The sequence below is a fragment of the Meriones unguiculatus genome, chromosome 2, assembly GCF_030254825.1.
Source record: "Meriones unguiculatus strain TT.TT164.6M chromosome 2, Bangor_MerUng_6.1, whole genome shotgun sequence".
Lineage (NCBI taxonomy): Eukaryota > Metazoa > Chordata > Mammalia > Rodentia > Muridae > Meriones > Meriones unguiculatus.
In genome coordinates this window covers 120,455,706-120,480,756 of record NC_083350.1, presented here as the reverse complement: position 1 = coordinate 120,480,756, position 25,051 = coordinate 120,455,706, and the positions used below count along the sequence as shown (strand labels likewise).

Below are 25,051 nucleotides of genomic sequence, written 5' to 3'. Positions count from 1 at the left end.
GTGGAATGTGATTTCTAAGCCCCTTGTCTGAGCTCTTTGTGGAGGATCCACAGGTTGCTACTGTCCTCTACCCTTGTCCAGTTAATGCTTCCTCGTTATCCAAAACCCAGCCTGAGAGCATCTTCCTGCAGGAATCCTGCCATGCTCTTCCCTCTGCTTCCTCATACCTTGCTTTGGAGCTCAGTACCTCCATGCACAGGCTTTTAGAAAAGGCAGACTTTTCTAAAAGTCTGTTCCCAGTGCATTAGCCATTTGATGCACTATTAACTTAACCACTTTCTTCAATTTTAAAGATTATGAGAATGGAGAATATGCCATCTCAGAGTTTAACACATGCCTGGATATTAAACAATTCAAAGACACATGATAAAGGAATAAATGTCAAAATTTTAAAAATCATTGTGACTTGTTGCCTGGTGGCTTAACACTGATTGCAGGGCATTAAAAAAGTATTAAGCTATAGAAGACTAACAGAGCTAACAAATCTGGGCCCAGGGGAGGTCTGTGGAGACTGATGCACCTAGAACCCCTGCTCAGATATAGGCTGCCCTGTCTCCTTGTGGGTTTCCTAGTAAGGGGAGCAGGGTCTGTCTGTGACATGAACTCTGTTACCTACTCCTCCTCTATCACTTCCCCCTGGTGGGGTGACCTGGCCAGGCCGCAGAGGAAGAGGATGCAGGCAGTCCTAATGAAACTTGATAGGCTGGGGTTAGTTGGTAGGGGAGGAGGACTCCCCCTTTCGAGGACTAGGGGAGGAGGAGTGGGGAAGAAGAAGAAGGGAGGATATGACTGGAATGAGATGAGGGGGAGGCAACTATTGGGATGTAAAATAAATTTTAAAAATAAATTTAAATAAAAAAGCAAAACTGTTTTCATCAGAAAAACAAGCAAACCCACGTAAGAAATACACCCGCAGTAGAAAATGGTGTGTGGTACATACCTGTTGGGACACTTCTAAGTGAAAGATTTTCAGAGCTTGCTGAAAGTCTGCCTTCGCTAAAAGCCCTTTCCCTGCCTTGTCCAAATGTTGAAAGTGTTTCCCCAATCCAGTCAAAATACGGACGCCTTTCCTGTGTAGTTGTTCTTTTAGTTTACCTGTTTAGCGAAAAGAGACATGGAGGCTAATTGCTTCTGTGCCTGAAGCTATCAAACTGCAGTTGTTTCTCTTTTGAGAAAATAAGTCGATAATAGTGGAAATAAGAGATATGAATATTAATGAAAACATGCACTGACTGCCAGAAGACCTTGGAAAATAGAATGTTTTTAACGAAGACAATGTCAGACACAACTGCAAGTTGCTAATACTCCAGAACTACAGCACCACTGTGTGGTGAAAGTGTTACATTTTACATACAGGAAATAATGTTTCTCCTTATTCATTAAAAAGATAACCTAAATGTTACAAATAAAATCTTAGCTTCTCTTGTTTAGATCTCTCATCTAACTGCCCCATCTTCACTGTCTTCCTTATTTCTTTATTTACATTAACTGGACTACAAAATCGATGCCAGGCAAATCACACATCAAAAAAAAAAAAAAAATCAGTTCAAAAAAATTTAAGTAGTTTAAAAGTTTAAAGGCAAAACAAAATGTGGCAGATGACATCTAGATTTTGGAATACTAGTCTATACTTATATATTCACAGTAACCTTTTTTCCCTAAAAATTCTTAGGGGTTATCTATCCTGGCTCCTAAATGCTCCTTGTTGCACAGGCATTTCATTTAATACTGTCTGTGTCATATTATGATGAGTACATTAGAAAAAGAATACAAATGTCACTAACTTCGGTAGTGACAAAAACCATACTGGCTATGACAGAGCAGAGAGAAAAAGACCTACTGACCAGGGCCGTACCAGTCTCATCCAGCACATTCTCCCCCTGGATATGAATGTCTTATCCCCAATAATTCCTCAGGATTCATCACAATTCTACAAGTTTATATTGACTTCTATGATGAATTGTTTTACGCCTTTCTTCCTTCTAGACTATGACACTCAATAAAGGAATGGTTTATTATGGCTAGTAGACCACACTCGTTACAGAAATTTGTAAAACTGTTTTAGTGGCCTAAGCCTATCTACAACTCCTTTGTTCCCTCTGGCTTCCCAGGGGAAATGAAGGAGACATGATCCTCACTGAGAGGTGAGGAAAGAGTTGCAAAGGATCTACATAAAGTTTCATGTCTACTGAACAGCAGGATCTGTTCGCAGACATCAGGACACATTCGATGGAACGTGAACTGGAGACATACAGTCAGACACTAAAGCATGAATCTCTTCAGGGCATCATCTGAGGCATAAAACAAGGATAGGTGGTTCGTGCCTATTATCCCAGACTCTGCAGGTGGAGGTTAGAGGACTGCCAGGAGGTCCAGGATAGCAAGGTCTGCAAAGTGAGTGGCAGTCCACCTGAGCTACAGTGTGAGCCTTTGTGTGAATATATATATATACACATATATGTATATGTATACACACATATATACACACATAATACATATATGTGCACATATATATGTATATGCTTTATGCGAATATACATATAGATATATAGCTAAAGATATGACATATAAATATATAGATATGACCAAAGGAGATGGGTCAGCGGGGAACCTGCCACCAATCCTGATGACTCAGTTTGAGTTTCATGGAAAAAAGTCTGACTCCTGCAAGTTGTCCACTAACTTCACTCAAGTGCTGTATCACACATAGCCACACACAGAAACGTGCACATATACAAATAAATAGACTTTAACTTCCTTAAAAATCAATTTCATGTTTTATTTAGCCTATGATTAAACCCATATTATATATTTCTAAAATTATTGTTATAATTCCTTTTACTTTGTACCATTAATACAGAAAAATCTTGAAAATAGTTTTAAGAATTATTTTATTATTTATGTATATATTTGTGTGTCAAGACTTATTTTATTAATTATTCGTGTATATACTTGTGCATCTGTGGGGAGGGAGTACACACATGCTTTTGACTCATAGATGTCAAAAGAGGGCATCAATTCCCCTAGAGGTGGGGTTAAAGGGGGTTGTGAGCTATGTGACGTGGGTGCTGTGAACCAAACTCACATCCCCTGGAGCAGGGTCAAGTTCTTCTATTTGCTTAGTCATCGCCTCAGCCCCCTAAAACATTAATATGTGTGTGTGAGTGTGTGTATATCATGTTATATATATATATAATAAAAGATGTAATATTTTTAGAAAGTAGTTATATGTACTTTCTAAAATACTAAAATGCAAATTAAAGTCTGTAATACTTAAAAGTATAAAAAATATTATTTTAACTGATGACAGGGAAAATACTTGAACGGTACAAATAGAACCTGAGAGTGTAAAAGAACGCAGCATACATACCCTGGATGGCCTGCAGCACCCGCCGATCATGGGCCTCCTGCCTGACTGTGTCATCTTCCCCGGGCTCCACAGAGGCACCTCTGCAAATGAAATGAACAATCTGAGCTGTGCTTCCCCACTCCAGACTGAAAGACGCTGCACCAGCTGTGGAAGTGTGCAAGCTAGAGCGATCCCCACCTCTGCCCACTGCTTTGGGTTCCATGGGGAACTAAGTGCAAAGATTATAAAAGAACCACAGTCTTTCAAGATATTAATTTTTACAACTGCTTTAATGTTTTAAAATAGCTAAACTAGGGAACCCACTTGGAAACTGAGCAGCCTATGGGCTTTCTCTGAGCAGGGAGTCTAGATCCTCTCCATGCACGGTCCTTGGTTGGAGTATCAGTCTCTGCAGGCCCTCCTGGCTCTGTTTCTTTCCTTGTGGAGTTCCTGTCCCCTCCATGTATTTCTCTCCCTCTTCTTCCATAAAGTTTCCTGCACACTACCCAAAATTTGGCTATGAGTCTCAGCATCTCCTTCCATACAGTGATGGGCAGTCTTTCAGAGGACCCTTGTGAAAGGCTGCTATCCTGTTCCTTGTCTTCTCCTAATTCCAATATCTATCCTGTTTGTGCTTCTTAGTGAGGTTTCAGCCTTTTCCCTAGGGTTCCCCTAGTAGTTTAGGAATATAGGAAATATATTCTTTAGGAATATAGATTTTAGTATGTTTATCCTATATTATATAGTTAATAGTTAATATCTACTTATAAGTGAGGGGCTGTCTCTGACATGAACTCAGTGGCTGACTCTTTGATCACCTCCTGGGGGTTTGCAGCCTTGCCAGGCCACAGAGGAAGACAATGCAGCTAGTCCTGATGAGACCTGATAGACTGGGGTCAGGTATAAGGGGAGGAAGACCTCCCCTATCAGTGGACTGGGGAGGGGCATAGAGGAAAAGAGGGAGGGTGGGTGGAGCTGGGAAAAGACAAGGGATGGGGCTACAGCTGGGATACAAAGTGAATAAATTAAAATAAATAAATAAATAGATAGATAAATAAATAAATAAATAAATAAATAAATAAATAAAATAACTATAACTATTAAATTTAAAAGCAGTTTTAGCTTGCAAAGTATAAACTGTAAAAATGCTTTTAAAGCCCTGAAGATGCACTACTAAATGACTATTTTCACAGCTAGATTGTGGACTATGATCCCTAATATATATTTAATATATGTATACATATGTATATACAATACATTAATTATTACAATTTTAATCATATTTAGTGTCGAGAAACATTCAAAGCAAAATGTGTGTATTAGATTATTTAAAATGAACCTTCATGTAATTTTTTATTCATGGCATTATTTTTTTTACTACATGGTCAGTCAATAAATAGTATCACAATAGGGACCATAGCTTTTTGTGTTATAAAAGCCACCACACCTTATCTTTATTATAAAACAGGACAATTTTAAATGTTTAATTGTCATAACTGTTCCAAAACACAAAGTGAGTTTGATTATAATACAGAACATAAAGTAGACATACATCACTATTATTTGTAAAATATAAGCCTTCTTAAGTGTGAAACAAATTGTGATAGACACTCCTTCTGAGATACAAACTATAGTGTTATCACTAATTTTTAAAATGACAAATGCTTTTGACTTACTTCAGAGAATTCAAAGCTATTTGATCAGTATTTGTAATTCGTAGTTTAAGTAATGGGTTTTCTTTTATGCTCTTTGGAAGACTAGGATGATCACAGCTCAAAAATGTCAAAGTTGCACCCTGAGGAAATGAATAGATAAGTATTTTAAAGCTAGAAGGCATGGAAAAATAAAATACAACTCATTCTAATTGAAGATGTTTGATTTTATATTATAGTTGCTTTGGGATATCCTAATGGTGACTATAATGTAGTAGGCTTGAAGAATAGTTAGGGAATATATCCAGATAATTTTATAGAAAAAAAGAACCAATTTTCTCAAAACCTAACATAGTATGCTTCTATCCAATAATCCATGTGAATAAAAGAGAATTCATATATAAGATAAGAACCTCAGAAAATATGACATGAGCTCCACTGACTGTGTGGATCCACAGGACGTAATGCAGAATCGCCTGGCAAAGGCGTCTCAGTGTGGGGCTGACTGTATTAGGCTGACCAGTGAGCATGAGGGAGGACTGTTTTTATAGTGCTGAGTTGGGAAGATGCAGCCACTGTGGGCGGCATCATTCCCTGGACAGGGGATCCCGGAATGTCTCACAGTGGAGAAAGCAAGTTGAGCACTAGCACATGTTCATTACTGGTTCATGGTGCTCTGCTCTGGGCTGTGGATATGAGCAGCAGGTGGCTTCAAGTTCCTGCCACCTTGACTTCCCTGTGATGATGACTGTAACCTGGAGTTGTGAGCCAAATAAACCATTTCTCCCTTTTGTTATCACAGCAACCAAACAACAACAACAAAGGATAACCAGAGCTCTTGGTTCACAGAAAGATGCCGTGTAGACTAAGAAAATCTGGTTTACTGATCATATCCTTTCACTCTGTCATTGGAAACTGCAAATCCAAATTTTAACCTAGTTAGAGCACCAGTGCTTCAATGACAGAATTCCTACCAAAAGTTCCTAATACAAACCAGAGAATTAATCTAATTTCAGAGTTTCTCACATATATATGACCAACATATGGATAAATGCAAACTCTGATGGAGGCTTCTTTCTTTCTATAGAGCAAAAGAAAAGTAATTTCCCCTCCCTCCTTCTTGGAATAGTTACTTTAGAAAATTAATAACTGTGATGTGGGCACTTTCTTGGCCCTTTGAAATAACTTATCTATTGTTAGCTTTATGGCCAAGTGAAATCTTTCCCCAGGGCTATAAAACATTCTAGGAAAGGTAAACATAAAGGGAGAGACAGCACTCAAAAAAAAATCTGTATATATACATACATATACCTGCTGAGATAAATTCTCAAAATGCACACTGTTTACACAAAGTATCACAGGTATGGGTGATGCCTTCCTTCCTCCCTCTCTTCCTTCTTGCCTCATTACCTCTCTTTTTTCATTCATGCCTGCTTTCTCCTTTCTTTCTTCCACACTATCATGGGATATAGAAGGAAGTTTGGTTCATATGAAGGGGGAGGGTAAAATAGATTAGCAACTACAATGGATTGCAACAGCAGCAGCTCAGAACTTGTATTAACTGTCCCCTTCAATAGACAGTAAGCATGTCATCTTCGAATTGCACTAAAGGAGTCAAAACTGACTTTCTCTAGACATCAAGAGACAAGTGTGGATGTCATGGGAATGGAGTGTCTAACCCAAGATTAAGATGTCTAGTGCTTCCTCCTCCTTCGCTTGTTCCTTAGTCATCACATCTTAGTGGTTCTGTCTCCTAAGGATTTGTTCTTTAACCATCTTTGTAGCCATTGCCATTTGCATATCAAGGTGCTGTGAGTGCTGTCCTAGATTAACATCCATCCAGTCTGTGCCTTGTGTGCCTAGTCTTCAGCCCATTCCACACACTGAAGGAAGAGAGATCTCAATTACAAATCTGACCATGTAGATGCACCAGTCTCCCACACCCTCTCTTCAGTGGCTCCTTGATATATTACATGCTGCGCTTTAGCATGTATTTTTATGTATTTAGCATGTATTTTTATTTATTTGGGAGGGAGTGTAGGTGCAGATGAATGGAGGTCACAGGACGCCCTCAGGTAGCACACTACATGCACCTTTTATTCAATGAGGCCTGGTCTTTCTCTGCTCCAGAACTCACAAGCAGACTAAGCTGTGTCCAGCCAATAAGGGTAAAACTGACCTGTCCCTGTCAGCCCAGCACTAGGATCACAAGTGTGTTCTTACCAAGCCTTGAATTTTTACACGGGTTCTGAAATTTGATCCCAGGTCCTCCTGCTTGCACGATTAAACTCTGCCTACTGAGCTGTCTCTCAGCTCAAATTTCCTTTTCCTTCATCCTACTTTCACTTCTCCAGATAACCCATGTACTGTCTTGCCTCTGTTCTTTATACATGTTCTTCTCCACCTCAAAGTCTTTCCCTCACCTCGTGGGAAAGTCGCAAAAGACAAGCTATCACAGTCACAGCTCCAGAGGACAGTGCCACTCTACAGAGAAAATAAAGTACCTCCTTAAATGGAGTATTGCTCCCAGTGTTGCTGAGGTAGCTACTTACCCAGAACGGGCCTTGTACAGAGAGCTACAGACAGGCTCTCTTGGCAACCATCTCTGTTAAAAAACCGTGTGCAGATGTTTATGGAAATTAAATACTATGCTTAAGAGTCAAATGATTAGGATTCATTCACCATTCACCATTCACACAAATGTCTCTGATCGGAAAAATAAACTGGACCCACGGCCCTTGCTCCACACCAGAAAAAATGAACGTAGTCCATCATAGGGTAGTAAGTGCAGGGACACACACACACACACACACACACACTTACACTATAGTGCCAGCACAGAGACACATACTTACAGTATAGAAGTCACCAAGCTGGTAATGCTTTCCTTTTCTCCTTCCACACTGATGACTGTAAATGTCTTTCTTAATAAAAGGAAGCACGTTCGTTCTAGAAGTTAAACAGCAACAATGAAGTCATTCAGTTCCTCCTGGAAGCAGTTCTCTAGCGTTCTGACAGTGTGCCAGAGCATACCTGTTTTTCCCAAAAGTTCGATACTCATACACAGTTAGGGACTGGTCGTGGGTAAAGAAAAATCCAATTAGTTCCCTGCAGGCATCACGTCCATTTCTAGAAAAATAAGATGATGCCAATGGTTTTAAAATACGATTGTTTTAAGTAAATAATACACTAAGATTATACATCTCAAGTAGCAATACTGTAACTCCCTCGACTGTGTAGCAGTGAGTGGGGGATCAGGCATATTTAGGGGAAATACGCTACAGCCTGTAGAAATCCCCGACTGAGTTAGATTTGGATGAAGAAGACACGAGCTTAACAGCAGACAGCATCCAGCTCTGTCTCAACACAGTATGGTGATCGACAGAGACTGAAGATAAAGCAGAAGGCCTTTAAAATGCTGAGCTTGCAAAGTTCACAAGACCGAGGCAGAAAATTTAAAAGCTGTCTTCCTTGTTATTGGCTCTATCAAGTAACCTGCTAACTAAAACTATTAAAACCGAATTAACCATCTGACATAAAAATTAACTTCTAATAGGTTAGAAACTTCTGTTAGTAATATACAAATACATCCAGTCTTTTCAAAAGACTTTTAAGATAAGTGCTCGTTTAAAATATTTGCCTTATAGTGTGCTATTTTCTGTAACAATAAAAGCTTTTGTTTACAATTATATGACCCCAAAATTCACATTTTTTCAGTATTGATATGAATTTAATCTTGACAGTTCTATGAAGGAGAAGAATGTGTTATTATAATCACAGTTGTAAAAAGTTTGATAAAGCGACAGTTACCTTGATAAGACCCTCCCATCAAATTCTACTTTCCGAGAAAGGTCATTCTCTGTTAGTGTGGAGTTGGTTCTTATCCTGTCAAGACACATTTTGTAAGTTATTGTTTTAGAACTGTTTCAACTGATATAGATGACAAGTGTACCAAAGGGCTATGACAATATTTTGAAATGGTGCAGATTAAACGTGAAAATTAAAATTCAGATTGTAAATATATAAGACCGCAAATGACGTAGAACCTTTAGCCACAGCGTATACTACGTAAGCCCTTTGCTCCTGCACCTGAAGGGACAAGGTGCCACGCAGGCGGGTTCTGAACAGAGCATGAGAGTGGCCATGTGGCTGAGCTGCCCCGGCAGACTTGCCTTCTCTCTCCTCCCCAATCTCTCCTCCCCTCTTCTCCCTTTCCTCCATTCTCCTTCTAGTTCCTGTCTCTTCCTTTTCTACTATACCTTTACTATATAGTTTATGACGCCATACGCTGGGACTGCCGATCTGAGCCTGCACTCATGCTTAAAAGCCCTTTCTAACCCGGTTCATTTGCCTTCCTCCCAGAAGAACACTTGGTTCTTAATTCTTGCAACTATTACCATCATAAGTGGTTTTGCCAAAAATCTGACAGGAAAATTCTTGTCTGTCCTGATGCGATGGGAAGACAGGCAGAGTTTCTGCCTATGAACGTTAAGGAAATTATGGTGACAGAAGTTGCTGCAGCCCAGAGCTTCAGCATCATTGAGCCATAGGACCAAAACCAACATATGTCTACTTCCAAGAAGCTAGTTACACGTGAAAGCAAATCCTAATACATTGGATCCTATCAGTCAGGCTTTCCATTAAAGGCAGCTGAAAAAGAGAATCTGAATTTTAATTTTCAGCTATTCCTTACTGAAACAATGGTGGAAAAGTGTGCCGGATCAGTGAAGCAAGCTCAAGCTCTAGAATATAGTTACTATGTATACACATGTATGTATGTATCTTTGTAGTCTTTAGAGAGCACCGCTGACCTTCTAAAGACTCTTAAATGTCTTTAAAATGTGAAGCAGAACTCAAATGCACACTCATTGATACCCTATGCTTAATGATGTTCTGTAAGATATAAGATATATACTCTTAAGATATTAAGAGTCAATGATGTATCATCACTGTTCATTTAATTTTATGAAGACTATAGGAATAAAGAAATGGCAATGCTGTAATAGTAAGCATGTGAGCAGCAGTCACTAATAACAGGTAAAGATTTCCCTCTACAGAAAGAAAGCTGGAGACAGGAAACAGCAGCCTACTAATCCAATGAGAGTTTCAGAACACTGGGAGGAGCCATGAAGGCTTTGTCATCTCAATTCAATGTAATGAAGTCATTGCACAATCACTATGTTCCTGGAATGACTTTAAATGCTGGGAAAATAGCAGCAGCAATACCAATTGCCATTTATTGAGGACTTTGTAAACACTAGTCACTATTAAATCACTTTAATATGTAGAGTGTCATGCTGGGTTCCAGGTGCTCAGTATCACAAATTCTTCTCTATATAAGTTCTGAACCAGTTCAAAGAGAAGAATTAAATGCAATGAATAACAAAGATGAATTCTGTCATTGACAAAGTTGGTGGAAATCACGGTTTAGGCACACAACAATAATAGGATAGGTGTTTGGCACTGGAATTACACAGACTGCTTCTTCTTAATGATAAGAAACTTATAAAGTTTAGTACAGGAGTGCAATATATGTGTCTGCAGGAAGCTGCCTCCAGAAAAAGAGAGAAGGCTGAAGTACACGTGCCAATCTTGATGCCATCTTACAAAGCTAGATTCCTTCCCCCTCCCTCAGGGAAAACAATAGAGTGGGAAGCCACGGATCTGCAAGTCCTCATCAAAACCCCCATGGGATTTTTCTGAGCTGGAATGGCTTTAACCAAGCTGCAAGTATTTGTTATGCAGCAATACTAAGACAAGTGCAATAAGACAGATGAGATTGAAAAACAGGGTATGAAATGTCTATGCATTTATGACAACTTGACATACAACATAGTAAAATTAAAAACCCAGGGTGATATTCACTAGGCTCAGATTTCCTAAAAGAAGATACAAAAGACACTGACCGTAAAAGAATAGATTGGTAAACTGGTCACATGAGGACTTCTGGATGAGCAATGCACGTATGAAAACTAGTCACATCATTGGACTTCAGGGAAGTGCAAAGTGAAATCACTAGCACACATCCAGTAGGAGAAAAACAACAAAAAAGATGGGCAACATCACGCGCTGGCAAGGATGTACAGCTTAAGCCACTTATCCAGCCACTGGGGTTACTGTTTGCCGGTATCTTGTAGAGCTGAATATGAGCATACCACATGATCCAAAAGTCTAATCATTCACTCCACATAAGTGGGGGGAGGCTGCCAGAAGTATGCACGAGAAATTCACAGCAGTATAACTGATAAATCAGAGGACATGTTAAGCATCTCTGAGTTGTAAGTTGTACTATATTCATATAATGGAGTAATGGACGGCATGAGAGAAACAACTGTGAATGACAACATGGATGGCACTCCTAAAAATAATGGTGAGGGAAAAATGTCAGACAGACTTCCTTGAGAGTCTTTACAAACATCACATTAGATTGATGATTATAGGAAGAAAGATGTTCAGACAGACAGTATTGGGCAAGATTTAAAAACTAGACAAGAGGCTGGGGAGATGGATCAGCTGTTAAGAGCACGCACTGCTCTTATAAAGGACACAGTTTCATTCCCTGCCTCCATGCCGGGTCATTCATTACTGTGTGTAACTTCAGTCCCAGGGAGATCCAATCTCCCCGACCCCCACAGGCATTGACATTCAAGCTTACATACTCACCCACAGATTACATAATGAAATTGTAAACATTTTAGATAAGCCATAATGACAATTTTTTTTTATTTCTCCTTTGTAAAGTTCCTAAGCAGTCATTATAATATATGGTATTGGGACATAGAACCTAACATGACACAGCAGTGAGGCAGGTAAGAGTCTGGAGACATGTTTGTGGGGTGCTGTTCATGTGTAGTTTCTCCACGTGGGAGTTTGAGACGTGAATATTGATCTGTTTGTCATGTTTCCTATATTTTTTTAAGTTTTAAAATTTTTAAATTTGTACATTATTTAAAAGCATGTCTCATTTCAGCTTACTTTAAAAGACCATTTAAATATATAGTAGATGTATTAAATACAGAGAATGTATATTAGAAATACAATAGATAAATGATCCCCCCACCCCAAGAAACCATAGTCTAATGCTTAGAACATGTGGATATGTTAATTGGACATAATGAAAGAAATGTGGAATCTGTGATTAAGTTGAAGGTCATAATATATGGAGATTATGAGGGTTACTCACACAGATTCAATGCAACCGTGTGTGTGTGTGTGTGTGTATGTGTGTGTGTGTGTGTGTGTGTGAAAGAGAGAGGGAGAGGGAGAGAGAGAGAAAGTTTTGTCTACAAAGGAGTGTCAAAGTGGTGTGGAAGAAGCTGAGAAAGACAAAAGTAAGGAGTCTGTCCTGAAATTTGTAAAGACCTGTCAGCTTTTTGCTTTTAGACTTGGTATCTCTAGAACCACATGGATATATTTGTGTTGTTTTACAATGCTGTTTGTAGCACTGTGTTGCTGTAACAATGGGAATCCAGAACATTGAACCTGAAATATTTAAATGTAGCAATAAGCACTAAGAATGAGACAAAAAATAGGAAAGACAGACATTTATAGCAGTCTTAAAACACAAAAGAGCTCCTGTGTACAATAGATTTCCTATCAAGTCTGAGGCTGAATATAAATTGTAAGTGAAGTCGTTGTGGAGGTTCAGTGGGCTATACCAAAGGACCAGAAAAGCCCCCGACAATAGCTACAGTTAGGATCTAATATAACCCCAAGGCCCACAGGTCAAAGGTGTGGTTACCCTCCTATGACTCCAGAAGTGGACTACTTAAGAGGCAGGGCAAGTCCTTTCTGTGTCTTTTCTTCTGCAAATGAATCCTTCGTATATTATGTGATTCTGATTTAGCCAGGCAAGATACCATCCTCTGGCAGAGATGTCTAAATTACTATATTCCTCATTTTCACATATATTATCCTGAAAAAAAAATGGTGACTTCCTTTCTACATTACATTCCTTTCTACATTTTTTTACATTAAAAATGTAAAAAATTGGAGAGAAGGTAGAAGAAAAAAATTCAAGGAGACAGCCCTGAGATCTGAAACCCCAAAACTTTTACTTCTCTTTACACAGTTTTTAAAACACACACATTTATTCAGTATAGTGCATACATGCATTTTAACAATACATCATTAAGCTTTTCTTACTTTGTTTCATGCAGAGTTCGTCTTATAACTCGAAGTGGCGCCCTCTCTGAGTCTGGAGGGATGTGAGAGCTCTCTTGTTTCATGGTGCTTAAACCTTGTTCTGGATCGCTGATGACAGCCCTGAGCAGGAGGACACAAAATCTGATGTCGAGCATGACAAAATATGTGCTCATTTATTTCTGAGCACTTGGAAAATGCCAAACACCAGATGGCAATTTGTCCTGTTGTCTTAGCAATGTTTGTCATATATGACTGTATTTAATTGTTTTAAAATACTTCCCATAAAAAGTGAATATAGTTATCTGTGTTCTCCTCCAGACAGGTCATATGATCACCTAGAAATTAAGACGGGAAATAAGAGCTTCGTGCCTTTTACCACGCTTCAAAGAGATGCTCTGCTGGGGAGAAATGTTGGTAAATAAGACTTGTTCTAAAGTGTTTTCCATTTCCGTATAAGCATTGACCAAAGGCAACTTGGGGAGGAAAGATTTATTTTATCTTACACTTTACAGCTCATCATTGAGGGGAGCCAAAGCAGGACTTTGAGGCAGAGGCCAAGAGGAAGGTTACTTTCTAGCTTTCTCCCAGGCTCAGGTTCAGCTACAACCCAGAACAGTAGCAATCACAGAGAGCTAGGCACTCTGACATTGATAAACAATCAAGAAAATGCCCCCACAGACATGTGCACAGGCCATTCTGGTACTTGTTTCTTCTATACCAGATGGAGGTTCCTTCTTCTGGTATAAGTGGTAAGCACGATAATGGAACTTGGATGGGGAAGCATAGAGAAACAGGATGTGATTTCTTAAAAAAAAAGGGGGGGGGGGGTCGGGGAGATGCCTCTGTCAGTAAGTGCTTGCTTGCATCACAAGCACTAAGAGCTGAGTTTAGATCATCAGAAGTGTACAAAAGCTGGGAGTGGTGGCACGTACCTTTAACCCCAGAGCTGAAGGGGATGAAGGTGGGAAGAACCCTGGCCAGCTGGCTGAGCTAATTCGTGAGTGCCAGGTTGCTTGAAAAACTGTTTCAAAAGCCAAGTGGAAGAACCATTGCAGAAGACATTCGGCATCAGCTTCGGCCTCCACATGCACACATGCACATACGACACACACACACAAAGAAAAGAAATGTAGAGGGAGTGTGTGGAAGCATTTGATCTGATTGTGAGGAGAGGTTCACACTTAGAGGAAAAGGAGAAAGACTATCACAGGGAACCAACTGTGTGTGATGCCTCCGAGTAAGATAGTGCAGTAGAGCTGGAAGACCTGCCGTGTATGGCCGGGGTTAGAAAGATCAGTTCACTCCTTGCTTCTTCCATAAATACAACCTTCTGGGTCCCTTTAGTGATGCTCAGGGGACTCATTACTAGAGAAGACTGAGCCACTTTCTCTCAGCATTTGTTAACATTCTTCACTAAGCCCTGGGCCTTGTGAGATTCTCCCACCCATGCTAGCATGTATTGCCATTTTTCATGTGTGTGTGTGTGTGCATTCATGTGTGTGCATTCATGTGTGTGTGTGTGTGTGTGTGTGTGTGTGTGTGTGTGTGTGTGTGACAAGAATAAGAAGCCATGAGTTGTGGGAAGATCAATATGGTCCTACTTCCAATATCTAAGTTGTCTAGATGTAGCAGAGGAAAAAGACAGAGAAAGACAGAGGGAGAGTGATGTAAATACAACACATCTATGTGAAATTCTCTAAATTATTTAATTAAATTGTAAAAATTACAAATGAGCAAACATTTTAAAAAGTGTCACAAGTCTTCAAAACTATGAAGACTAAACCAATTGAGAAGAAGGACTTAATGAACTGATTACGTTTCTTCAATAGCAGGAACAATCAGAAAAACTTCAAGTGTTACTATGCTAGACTTTAGATCCTATTTATTTGTGAAACCAATAAACCGCTGTTTTAACTAAGGATCAAGAAAGTTTTTAAAACTTCCAGAATAAAAAAAAATATATATCAAAAGTGTCATATCAACTCTTCTCTTTTCTGTCTCCTCTCTCCCTCCCACCTCTTTCCCTCCTCTCTGATATATGCACACACATGCAACAGTTCAACAGTCTGCTGTTAAATACATATACAGTGAATGTTAGAGTTATATGAAATTTTAAAGTTCGTTAGCAAAGACAAAAATCAAGAGATGGAGAAAGAAAACATGAAGACACAGCAAGTCCTTCAGTCACATGGCTAAACGGCAAACTCAGCTCTGCTGCTTCCCATTAAGTTCCCTTTTCTAGTTTTCAAACATTCATGAGTCAAGACAGTGAGTATGTGCTATACAGATACTACACCAGGCCACAGGAAAAGCAACAGTGCAGTGAGAAGGCTCCCACAGCACCTTGACACAAGATAGTCATTGAAGAGGAGGAGCCTCAGCTGAGAAAATGCATCCATAATGTTGGGCTTCAGGCAAACATGTAAAGCATTTTCTTAATTATTGATTAAGAAAATCATTAATTAAGGGTGGTGCCATTAGAACTTTGGCACCTGAGTTCTATAAGAAAGCAGGCTGAGCCACTCATGAAGAGCAAACCAGTAAGCAGCACCCCTCCATGGCCTCTGCATTAGCTCCTGCCTCCAGATTCCTGCCTATTTGAGTTCTTGTCCTGACTTCCTTCAGTGATGAACAGTGATGTGGAAAAAGTCAAAAAGACTTCTTTTCTCCCAAACTTTCTGTTTTATGATGGCAATAGTATCCCTGACTAATACAGCGTCCATGGCAAGCTGCAACAGTGTGACTTCCAAATAAAAGTATAAAATAAAATTAGTGCACAGCAGCATAGATTTTTTTTTTCAGAGGAAACATCATCTAAACAGAGGAGAAAATAATGCAAAGGAACAGAGGCTAGAGGGGGGCCTGGCATGTTCTCAAAAGATAGCAAGCTGATGTATGTGGAACACCAAAGAGAAGGAGGACTGAGGAGGATAGAGTAGTGTCCTACTGAGGAACAGCTCAAAGGTGGAACCCAACAGCCTGCAGCAGTGGCCCTGGTTTATCAGTACCTCTGATCCAGTTGCATGCCATGATAGGATGTACTTTTTGATGGCTCTGCTGTTCTTCATTAAACTAAGTCAGGCAAATATGAGGTGGTTAGAAATCTGCTGATATATCCCCTGAAAGTGCAGCCTTGTCAGGCCACAGAGGAAGACAATGCAGCCAGTCCTGATGAGACCAAATAGACTAGGGTCAGATGGAAGGGGAGGAGGACCTCCCCTATCAGTGGACTAGGGGAAGGGCATAAGAGGAGAAGAGGGAGGGAGGGTAGGATTGGGAGGAGACGAGGGAGGAGCCATACCTGGGATACAAAGTGAATAAATTTTAATAAATAATTAATAATTTAAAAAAAGAAATCTGCTGATCTAGAGTGCCCTGGTTAAGTAGCCGAGCCACGTTTATAGAGGGGTCTTTTTCTGGAGGCTAGTTGGTGAGCCAAGCAGTGTTCCTTTAGAGTTGGAGAAAACACAAAAGGGAAAATGGACATACATACAGCTTCTGAAGGTCTACACTCGGAACTGACATCATTTCTTTTGTTCCTTTATAATTTGTCTAAGTGAGACACAAGATCTGACCAGCCAGGCTGGGACAGCTACCCTAAAGACATATAGGCACAATCTACTTTTAGCTACTAAATTTTGACATTTCATATAACCGGGTACCAAAGCTTTATTGAATTTCCTGAGACTGAGATCGGGAACTGACAGATGATTTGATTGTCTTTCAGTAGTTTCACTCTCGTGAGAAAGTGGAGAATGAACAAGTGAGATGTGAATAGAAGCTCAGTAAAACCCAGTGAGGACTGAAAAGGCTTATCCAGAAGACAGAAAATGGCAGCAGCAAGAAGGGTGCCAATAGAAGAAATAAACTTGTTTTGCTGGAAGTGAGTCTTTGCTAACAAAGTTGATATTGGAGTTGAAAAAAGAAATTGGTCAAGGGCATCACCAGGACATGGGGACTAAAAAATTTCAAAAGTGAAATTGCTATGGAGGAAAATTAAAGCAGATTTAGTCATGTGAGAAAACTCAGATTAGAAAAAAGAGAAATCAAAATCTTGAAGATTAAAGATGCCTCAGAATACAGAACATGTTTGAAGTCAGGAAACAAATACGTAGGAGATATGGAATTCATTTACCACATTTAATGACAGGAGAAAGTTGCTTCAAAAGATGAACATTCTCAACTGAGACAGACACTGCTGATGAGCCAAGATCATGAGAACTGAAAAGCTCCTTTATCTAGTGACATGATGTCACCAGTTTTCTTATGAAAATACAAAGATAACATTGCAGATAGTGACTTCAAAGAACTTGCTGGTACTTACGCAGTATACAGAAAGCTCCAGGGTCAATCTCCAGCACCAAACACACACACACACACACACACACACACACACACACACACACACACACACACAAATGCTAATCAAATGTAGATGGCCACCACACTAAATATATTCTTACTAGACGATTTACTTGTCACATCACCATTTATCACTTTATGTACTGTTTTATGCAGTTTTCCGGGGGGGGTTCATAAATTATTGACAGTGAGCTTCACAGTCCTCAACTCTACACAGTCACCTTGGGTACTACAGTGACTCTGTGGGATATTCATTTCTAATGGAAAGAAATGATGCTCATTGCCATTTGGAAACCATTGCAACTTGTCAACTTTTGACAAGATATCTTAATCTCCTGAAGTGATATCACATCTTTGAAAGCCAAACTTTCTACATGTGCTATGACAAACAGCCAATGTCATGTGAACACCAACACAGAACAGAAGATAACTCCGAAGGAGTCTGTGATGCTCAAAAGGGCTTACATCCCATAATAAAGCAATCTGGAAATCTACAAATGAAATTTTAAAATGCTGTCTTCTAATTTATATGTAATTGAAATGTTCATTAAATTGTCAGGAAAAAAGTTATTAGGTTTAAATAAAGATGGTCCCTAAGACAGAAAGACTCTTTAAGTGTGTTTCTGTGTGTGTGTCCGTGCACATGTGCATGCCTGCCTACCTGTGAATCATGTAGATGCAGCTGTGTGAGCAGGTGTGTGCACAAATGAATGGACTCCAGAGGTTGATTTTTTGAGCCAACCCCCTTGTTTTCTGAGCAGAGTGTCATTGGCCTGGTTTACCAAGTAAGCTAGGCTGGCTGATAAGCAAGCCCCAAGGGTCCTAGACAGCACTGCTATCACGCCTGGCTTCTTCACATTGGTTCTGAGGTATTAAATTAGATTCTCCTGCTTATTTGGAAAGCACTTCACACAGTAAACTATCTCCGTGGACTATCTTTAAGTACTTCTATTCATTCAGAGGGCTTTATAAAATAATAATAATAATAATAAATTAAAAACTCACTAAAATGGCAAGGGTGCATGAACAGAAAGTTTGGGAACTGCTAGCAGCTGAGCGCTGATTGACAAGCACACAGCTGCTTCGCATGAAGAAGAGGTTTAGTGGTCAGTTTCGGAGTGGAGGTGTGGGGTGAGCTGTTAGCGCTCACCTGGATAGGTGGTCTATCATCATTTGCTCTGTGACAGTCTGTTTCTTCTTCTCTACAGCCACAGTTTCCTGAGAAGTAAAAATCAATTTCATTACCCATAGAGATTTAACACACATCATAAAATCTTAATTTTTTTCGTATTTTCACCCTAAGTACAGATTACAACCGTTAATATAACAAGTTCCAACTATTCAGTCTTAAACTACCATTCCGTAAAAATTAATGCACTTAAATTTCAGTAGACATCATGACACATCTCCAACAACTGGGAAACTGCGTTTCCCAGTCAGAACAAAGGAGAAGGTGGCAGCCCTTTTCTCCATGAGCCCATTGGAGACACATCTGGCACACCCTTTCCCTACGCACTGTAGGGAGGTCCTCAGTACCAATGCTTGTGCACGCACAAAGAGAATTTAGTCCAATCGAGTCACCGTAGAAAAGACAAATATAATAGAGATAATTCAGTTTTCATCAAAAACCTAAAGAGAGCTGATGAGATGGCTCAGCAGGAAGAGGTGCCTGCTGTCAGACCTGGTGACCTGAGTTGGATCTCTGGGACCGTCGTGTTGAAAGGAGAGAACTGACTCCAGGAGTTGATTCTGACTACCGGATGCTCCCTGTGGCATATGCATGCCCACCTACATACACAACCAAGTTAGTTAATCAATTAAGCGTTAGCTAATTAAATGCTTTAAAACAACTAAATCATGGAAAAAATGACACTCTTTGCCCCACATATAATGAATTAATACTATTTTTTTCTTGGTTGCTGGTTTTATTAAACTGTCTTCATAAATCCTTCCTTGGGGACATGGTCTGACTACTCTACTCATAAACCCAGGGCAACAGGAGAGACCTATATGAGACCTGCACAGATCAAGGCAACCAAAGTTCTGGCTAAGAAGAGAGGGGTGCTCTCATCTTAGGCCTCACCCCTTTCTGTGAAGCTACTGGTAGTTAATAGCTGCTGAGGAAAGCAGAATCCAAAAGAGAAGATGTGGCCCAGGAAGATTTATCATGCTCCAGTTGATTGCCCCACCCCCACATATGGATAACACTAATCGGACTCGGAGAGTTAGGACAAAGTTGGGAGGGAGGGATATGTTGTGAGAGACGATGGGAGAAGCTGGAGGGATTAAATAGGGGCAAATATGAACATATTTCATTGTATAAGTATATGGAATTCTCAAAGAAAAAAATTATAAAGAATTATGTAAACTGTCTTCACGTTACTCTTCACTTTCCAAACTCACCCAAAAATATTTTTTTGCTACTTTTTGGGAAATATCCAATTGGGAGATTTGCAATTATTCAATACCAGTGAGGTTACCACGCAACTATTAACTCTAAAGTATTTCTTCTGAGAGACAGATGAAAGAGTTTAAAATGAAAGAGTCAAGTCAAGGTGTGTTCTGATCTTAGAATGTAATTCTGACCATCCCTACAGATCACTCCAATAATTAAAAACAAATATGATGGCACTACTTTAAATAGAGTAAATGCAGTTTACTTAGCAAACGCAGTTTTATTTGAAACAGACACAATATAGCAAATGAGAATATCAAAGCCATCATTCCTAAGATACCTAAGAAATGAGCACCAGTTACCTAAGTGGTAGTCTTTAATTAAATTTAGTTTTCATTTGGCAGAAATTTAAAATATAACATCCATACATCCAAATAGGCTCAAAATAGAACTTATAATCACTTAATACCTGGACAACAATGAGCAAGAAAATTCCTTATACAGCAAGACCTGTAACAGATTCATACTCAGAAAAAGAAACAAAAAAAAATCAGTCTTCCCATCACACTATGAAATACATTGCATACGAATTCTGTAGGACAGCAATGGAATGCCTATATCTTGATTGTTTTCCTCCTGAAATCAGCATTTTTCAAACTGTGAAAACTACAGTTATGAAGTAGCAACAATAATTTTATGATTGTGGATCACCATGAGAAACTGTATTAAAGGGTCACAGCATTGTGAATCTTGAAAACTGCTGCCTTATAAAAGTTAGGTAACTAGGAAAAGCATATTGCTCCATGATTATTTAGGTCATCTAAAGTACAGATTTCCAAGCTGGGAGTTCACATGTTTTTGTTTTATCAGCCTTTACAGGATGTCTAAGGCATTGAGCTCTTACCAGTTAGGAAGGACCACAGGACTCTGCCTTTAAACAGCATTTCCTCCCTTTCCTACAGGACACCAGAGAAGCGTGATGATTGTCTATTTATAACAGGCCTGGACTAAGTAATATTCACCAACCTTACTGATTTTGAAAAAAATGTAAATTTAAGTTTAACATTTAAAGTCTGAAGTGTGTGTGGAGTGTGTGTGTGGAGTGTGTGTGTGTGTGTGTGTGTGTGTGTGTGTGTGTGTGTGTGTTGTGTGTGCAGCTCAGATGACAACCTGGGGTATTGTTCCTCAGATTCCAGCTACCTGTTTTTGTTTGTTGTTTTGTTTTGAGACAGTCTATCATTGGCCTGGAGCTCACCCAGTAGGCTAGACAGACTGGCCACTGTGCCCAGAGATCAACCCATCTCTACTCCTAGCACTGTGACTGTAAGTGCATGCAGCTGCACTCAGCTATGGTTATGTGGGTTCTGAGTTATGAACTCTACCTGTGATCTCAAGGCAAGTACTTTACTGACAGAACCATATTTCTGGCCCCAAAGTTTAGCATCTTCATTTTATCCAAAGAAAACTTACTTGACTCCTGTTCTGCATAACTGGTTTAAATTTCTGTTGTCAGTAGCTCATGAATTAAAATACACATGCACACACACACACACACACACACACACACACACACACACACAAACAAAGGGTTGAGAGAGAGAAATGCAAAGAGAGAAATGTAATTAAAGCATAATCTGAAAAGTAACCCAAATATTGGGCTTATTTTTGTGACGAAAAAGCAATGTCAAATTCAAAGCACACTAACACAGTGACCATCTGAACCACCAATTCCAAGGAATATGACACCTTCACACAAATGCACATGAAATAAAATTAGATAAATTATTTAAAAAAAAAAAAAAACAAATTTTCTCCCGAAAACAAATCTAAAACAAGCAAATAGTTGATAAAAACTAAGGATTCAACTTAGATATTAATGAGTATTTATCCTAGTCCAAATTCACTGTTATAACTTTATTCTTTTGAACTGTAAAATCTTGGAGGGTGAATACCTTAGTGACTTAGCAAATAAACGAAACTGCTGATGGCTTACCGCATCTGATTTTCTTGTGCTGTTCCATATATGGTAAGGGCTATCTGCATAGCCTTGCTGTAACAGGGCTTTCCTATCCAAAGTCATAAGGTCATCCACACTGGCTCCTTCCACCTGATCACACCACAGAATAAAGGCAATAAATGGATCATCAGGCACATAGTCACAATACCTGCTTTTAACAAAACCAGGAAATAGATAACCATTAAGAATCTCAAAGGATGTTTGAGAGCTAAGAGTACAAGCCCGTCTTGGAATGCTGGTCTTGGTTCAACTAGGCGACCTTTCTGGGCCCCATTCTAGTCATAAACTTAGAATAGCAGTATATACTATATCAAAAAATAATAAAGGCAATATATGTTTAGTGTTTATAAAAGGACCTGATATACAGGAAACATTAAGTAAAGGACAGAAATGGTCATAATTAGCATTGTACACACAGAGTCCTTCAAATTTTAATTAATGTGGATATGTCCTGTAGGGAGGAGAGGATGCCCTGTGTGGTGTGAGGTCCTGAGTGAATGTGTTGTTGACATGGGCATGACCACATCAAGGGCCAATGCCTCAGCCCCATGGGAGGTCTCAGAGCCTTTCTTAGGCTAGGCTCAGAAAAAGGCAGACCCTTCCCTCCTGATCCATGTGTAAATGTTGATAATATGTGCACAAAATGTCCACCATAACTTTCACCTTCCACCATGTTTACAGCCTGAAGACTGATCTCCTACAGAGACTGCTCTGTAGATTAGTAAAGCCAGCCTCCTCCTTCCTCAGTACACAACAATCTTGGCTCCTTGTTTATCTGGATGAATGAAACTGTCTCCCTATTCAACTCTATATGATAAACAGGCTAAGCTTCTGGGTTACTGTGGCTTTTCCATTGAGAGTCCAGCTTTTCTGTGTGCCCATATGTTTGCCTTTCATCGTTCAACCTCACTGTTTTAGCCAGGTCAGTTCTTGGAGCCATGGTGAATGGGGCAGGGTCTATTCTATATGAAAATATATTCAGAAGTAATGTGGGATTTTTTGGGATTTCAAAAAGATGAACACCAAAACTTACAATATATATGAGCTATACAATCCCTTACCTAACAAAACAACCCTAACAAGACAGCATCAAGTCAGAGACATGCCGGACTTCAAGAGTTTCTTCTCTGGGGTTTCTCCTCACTGTCCATCTTCCTTGGAAGGTCACACTGTCGTTAGATTCTGCCCTAACTTCATGACCTTTCATTCCTACATGAAATATTATTACATATTGCTTAGGAGTGCCTGCATCTCCTAACATGAGGTCTGTTCCTTGAGGACAGGTGTTTCATGACAACTGCAGCCCCAATGCCTAAAAAGTAACTACTGTTTGGAAGTCCATGAAAGAAAATGCTTTACAGTTTGATTTACTTACCTGCTAATATTTCCTTTTTCCTAAATAATGACTTATTTAAATGTGCACCAAGAAAATGCTAACTAACATATAATATAGGATAAACATACTAAAATCTGTACACCTAAAGAAGGTAAGCAAGAAGGAGGACCCTAGGTAAGATGCTCAAACCTCACTCAGAAAGGCAAACGGAATAGACATAGGAAGAGGGAAAAAACAGGGAACTGGACAAGAGCCTTCACAGAGGGCCTCTGAAAGACTCTGCCCAGCAGGGTATCAAAGCAGATACTGAGACTCATAGCCAAACATTGGACAAAGTGCTGGGAATCTTATGAAAGGAGGAGGAGATAGTAAGATCTGGAGGGGACAGGAGCTCCACAAGGAGAGCAACAGAAACAAAAAAATCATGACCCTGAGGTCTTTTCTGATACTCCAACCAAGGACCATGCATGGAGATAACCTAGAACCCCTGCACAGATGTAGCCCATGGCAGCTCAGTGTCCAAATGGGTTCCCTAGTAATGGGAACAAGGACTGTTTCTGACATGAACTTAGTGGCTCTTAGATCACCTACCCCTGAAGGGGGAGAGCCTTACCAGGCCACAGAGGAAGACAATGCAGCCAGTCCTGAAGAGACCTGATAGGCTGGGGTCAGGGAAGGGGAGGAGGACCTCCCCCATCAGTGGACTTGGGGAAGAGCATGGGAGGAGATGAGGGAGGAAGGATAAGATTGGAAGGGGACAAGAGATGGGGCTACAGCCGGGATACAAAGTGAATAAACTGTAGCTAATTAAAAAATAAATTAATTTAAAAAGAAAAAATGTCTAGCTTATGTTGTTGAGGTAAATTAAAGAAATTAACATAAAAGATATGCTAACGTAGCGTTATGTTCAAGTGAAAATCATTTCGCAGCCAGGCGTGGGAATTCATCCATTTAATATCAGCACTCAGGAGGCAGAGGCAGGCAGACCTATGAGTTCAAGGCCCGCCTGATCTACAGAGCACGTTCCAAATCACATATTGAGACTGTCTCAAAGCAAACAAAGAAAATCCCTTTGCTCTGAACTGTCCACAAAAGGTAAGAGGTGACCTTTCCACTAATATATCAAGCTTAATCTCCCAAAGCTGACTCTCAAATACTCCTTTCTACCTCTTGCTTATGGCAACTGCTCCAACCAAAATGCTTAGAGTTATTTTTTAATTTAGTAATATTAACTTGATAAACAGAAAATGTACATATTTCAGGTATAAAATGTGAAAAATCGATATGTATTCATTGAGTGATAATTACAACAGTAATGCCAATCAATGCCTGTCAGTGTGGTGAGAATACTTAAAATTTACTCATAGGAATCAAAATATACACTACTAGAAACTACAGTCACCATGTAGTTATTAACATTAGTTCCCCAGGACTTATTCTTCTGATAAACAATGCTGAGCCTTTTGTTAACATCCTTCTATCCCCAACCCCAGCCTCTGGCAGCCACGTATAAGTGATTTTTCCCATCTTCCTTTACGTGGATTAGGCAATTTGAGTTATCATCCGACAGATGACATTGCCCTAAATAGTCAACCATGTACAGTCACTCTGATCTTCTCAGGCCTACAACAATCTATTAGCAACTTGGCCCACTGTCAGAGTCTAGCCATCCAATGAGACTGCCTCTCAGCTAAATCTGTTTCACCTTCACCTGGGTGAGAGCCCTCACCCTCACTTGGTGCTTATGTTATAATGGAAGTCTCAAAGGTCTTCCTGATTCTAATTGTGCCCGTAA

General features: G+C 39.7%; 1 protein-coding gene across 2 annotated transcripts in view; it reads right to left on the bottom strand.

Moving 5' to 3' along the window:
* Caps2 (calcyphosine 2) overlaps positions 1 to 25,051 on the bottom strand; it is a 52,557-nt gene that overhangs the window by 12,127 nt on the left and 15,379 nt on the right. For both annotated transcript variants that reach the window (XM_021627210.2, XM_060376926.1), the window contains 9 exons: positions 21,897 to 22,010; positions 18,659 to 18,726; positions 13,147 to 13,266; positions 8,812 to 8,886; positions 8,035 to 8,130; positions 7,857 to 7,950; positions 5,026 to 5,144; positions 3,371 to 3,450; positions 941 to 1,095 (listed from right to left, as the gene is read on the bottom strand). In XM_021627210.2, coding sequence (XP_021482885.2) covers positions 941 to 1,095; positions 3,371 to 3,450; positions 5,026 to 5,144; positions 7,857 to 7,950; positions 8,035 to 8,130; positions 8,812 to 8,886; positions 13,147 to 13,266; positions 18,659 to 18,726; positions 21,897 to 22,010 — 921 coding nt within the window. The remainder of the gene's footprint in view (positions 1 to 940; positions 1,096 to 3,370; positions 3,451 to 5,025; positions 5,145 to 7,856; positions 7,951 to 8,034; positions 8,131 to 8,811; positions 8,887 to 13,146; positions 13,267 to 18,658; positions 18,727 to 21,896; positions 22,011 to 25,051) is intronic.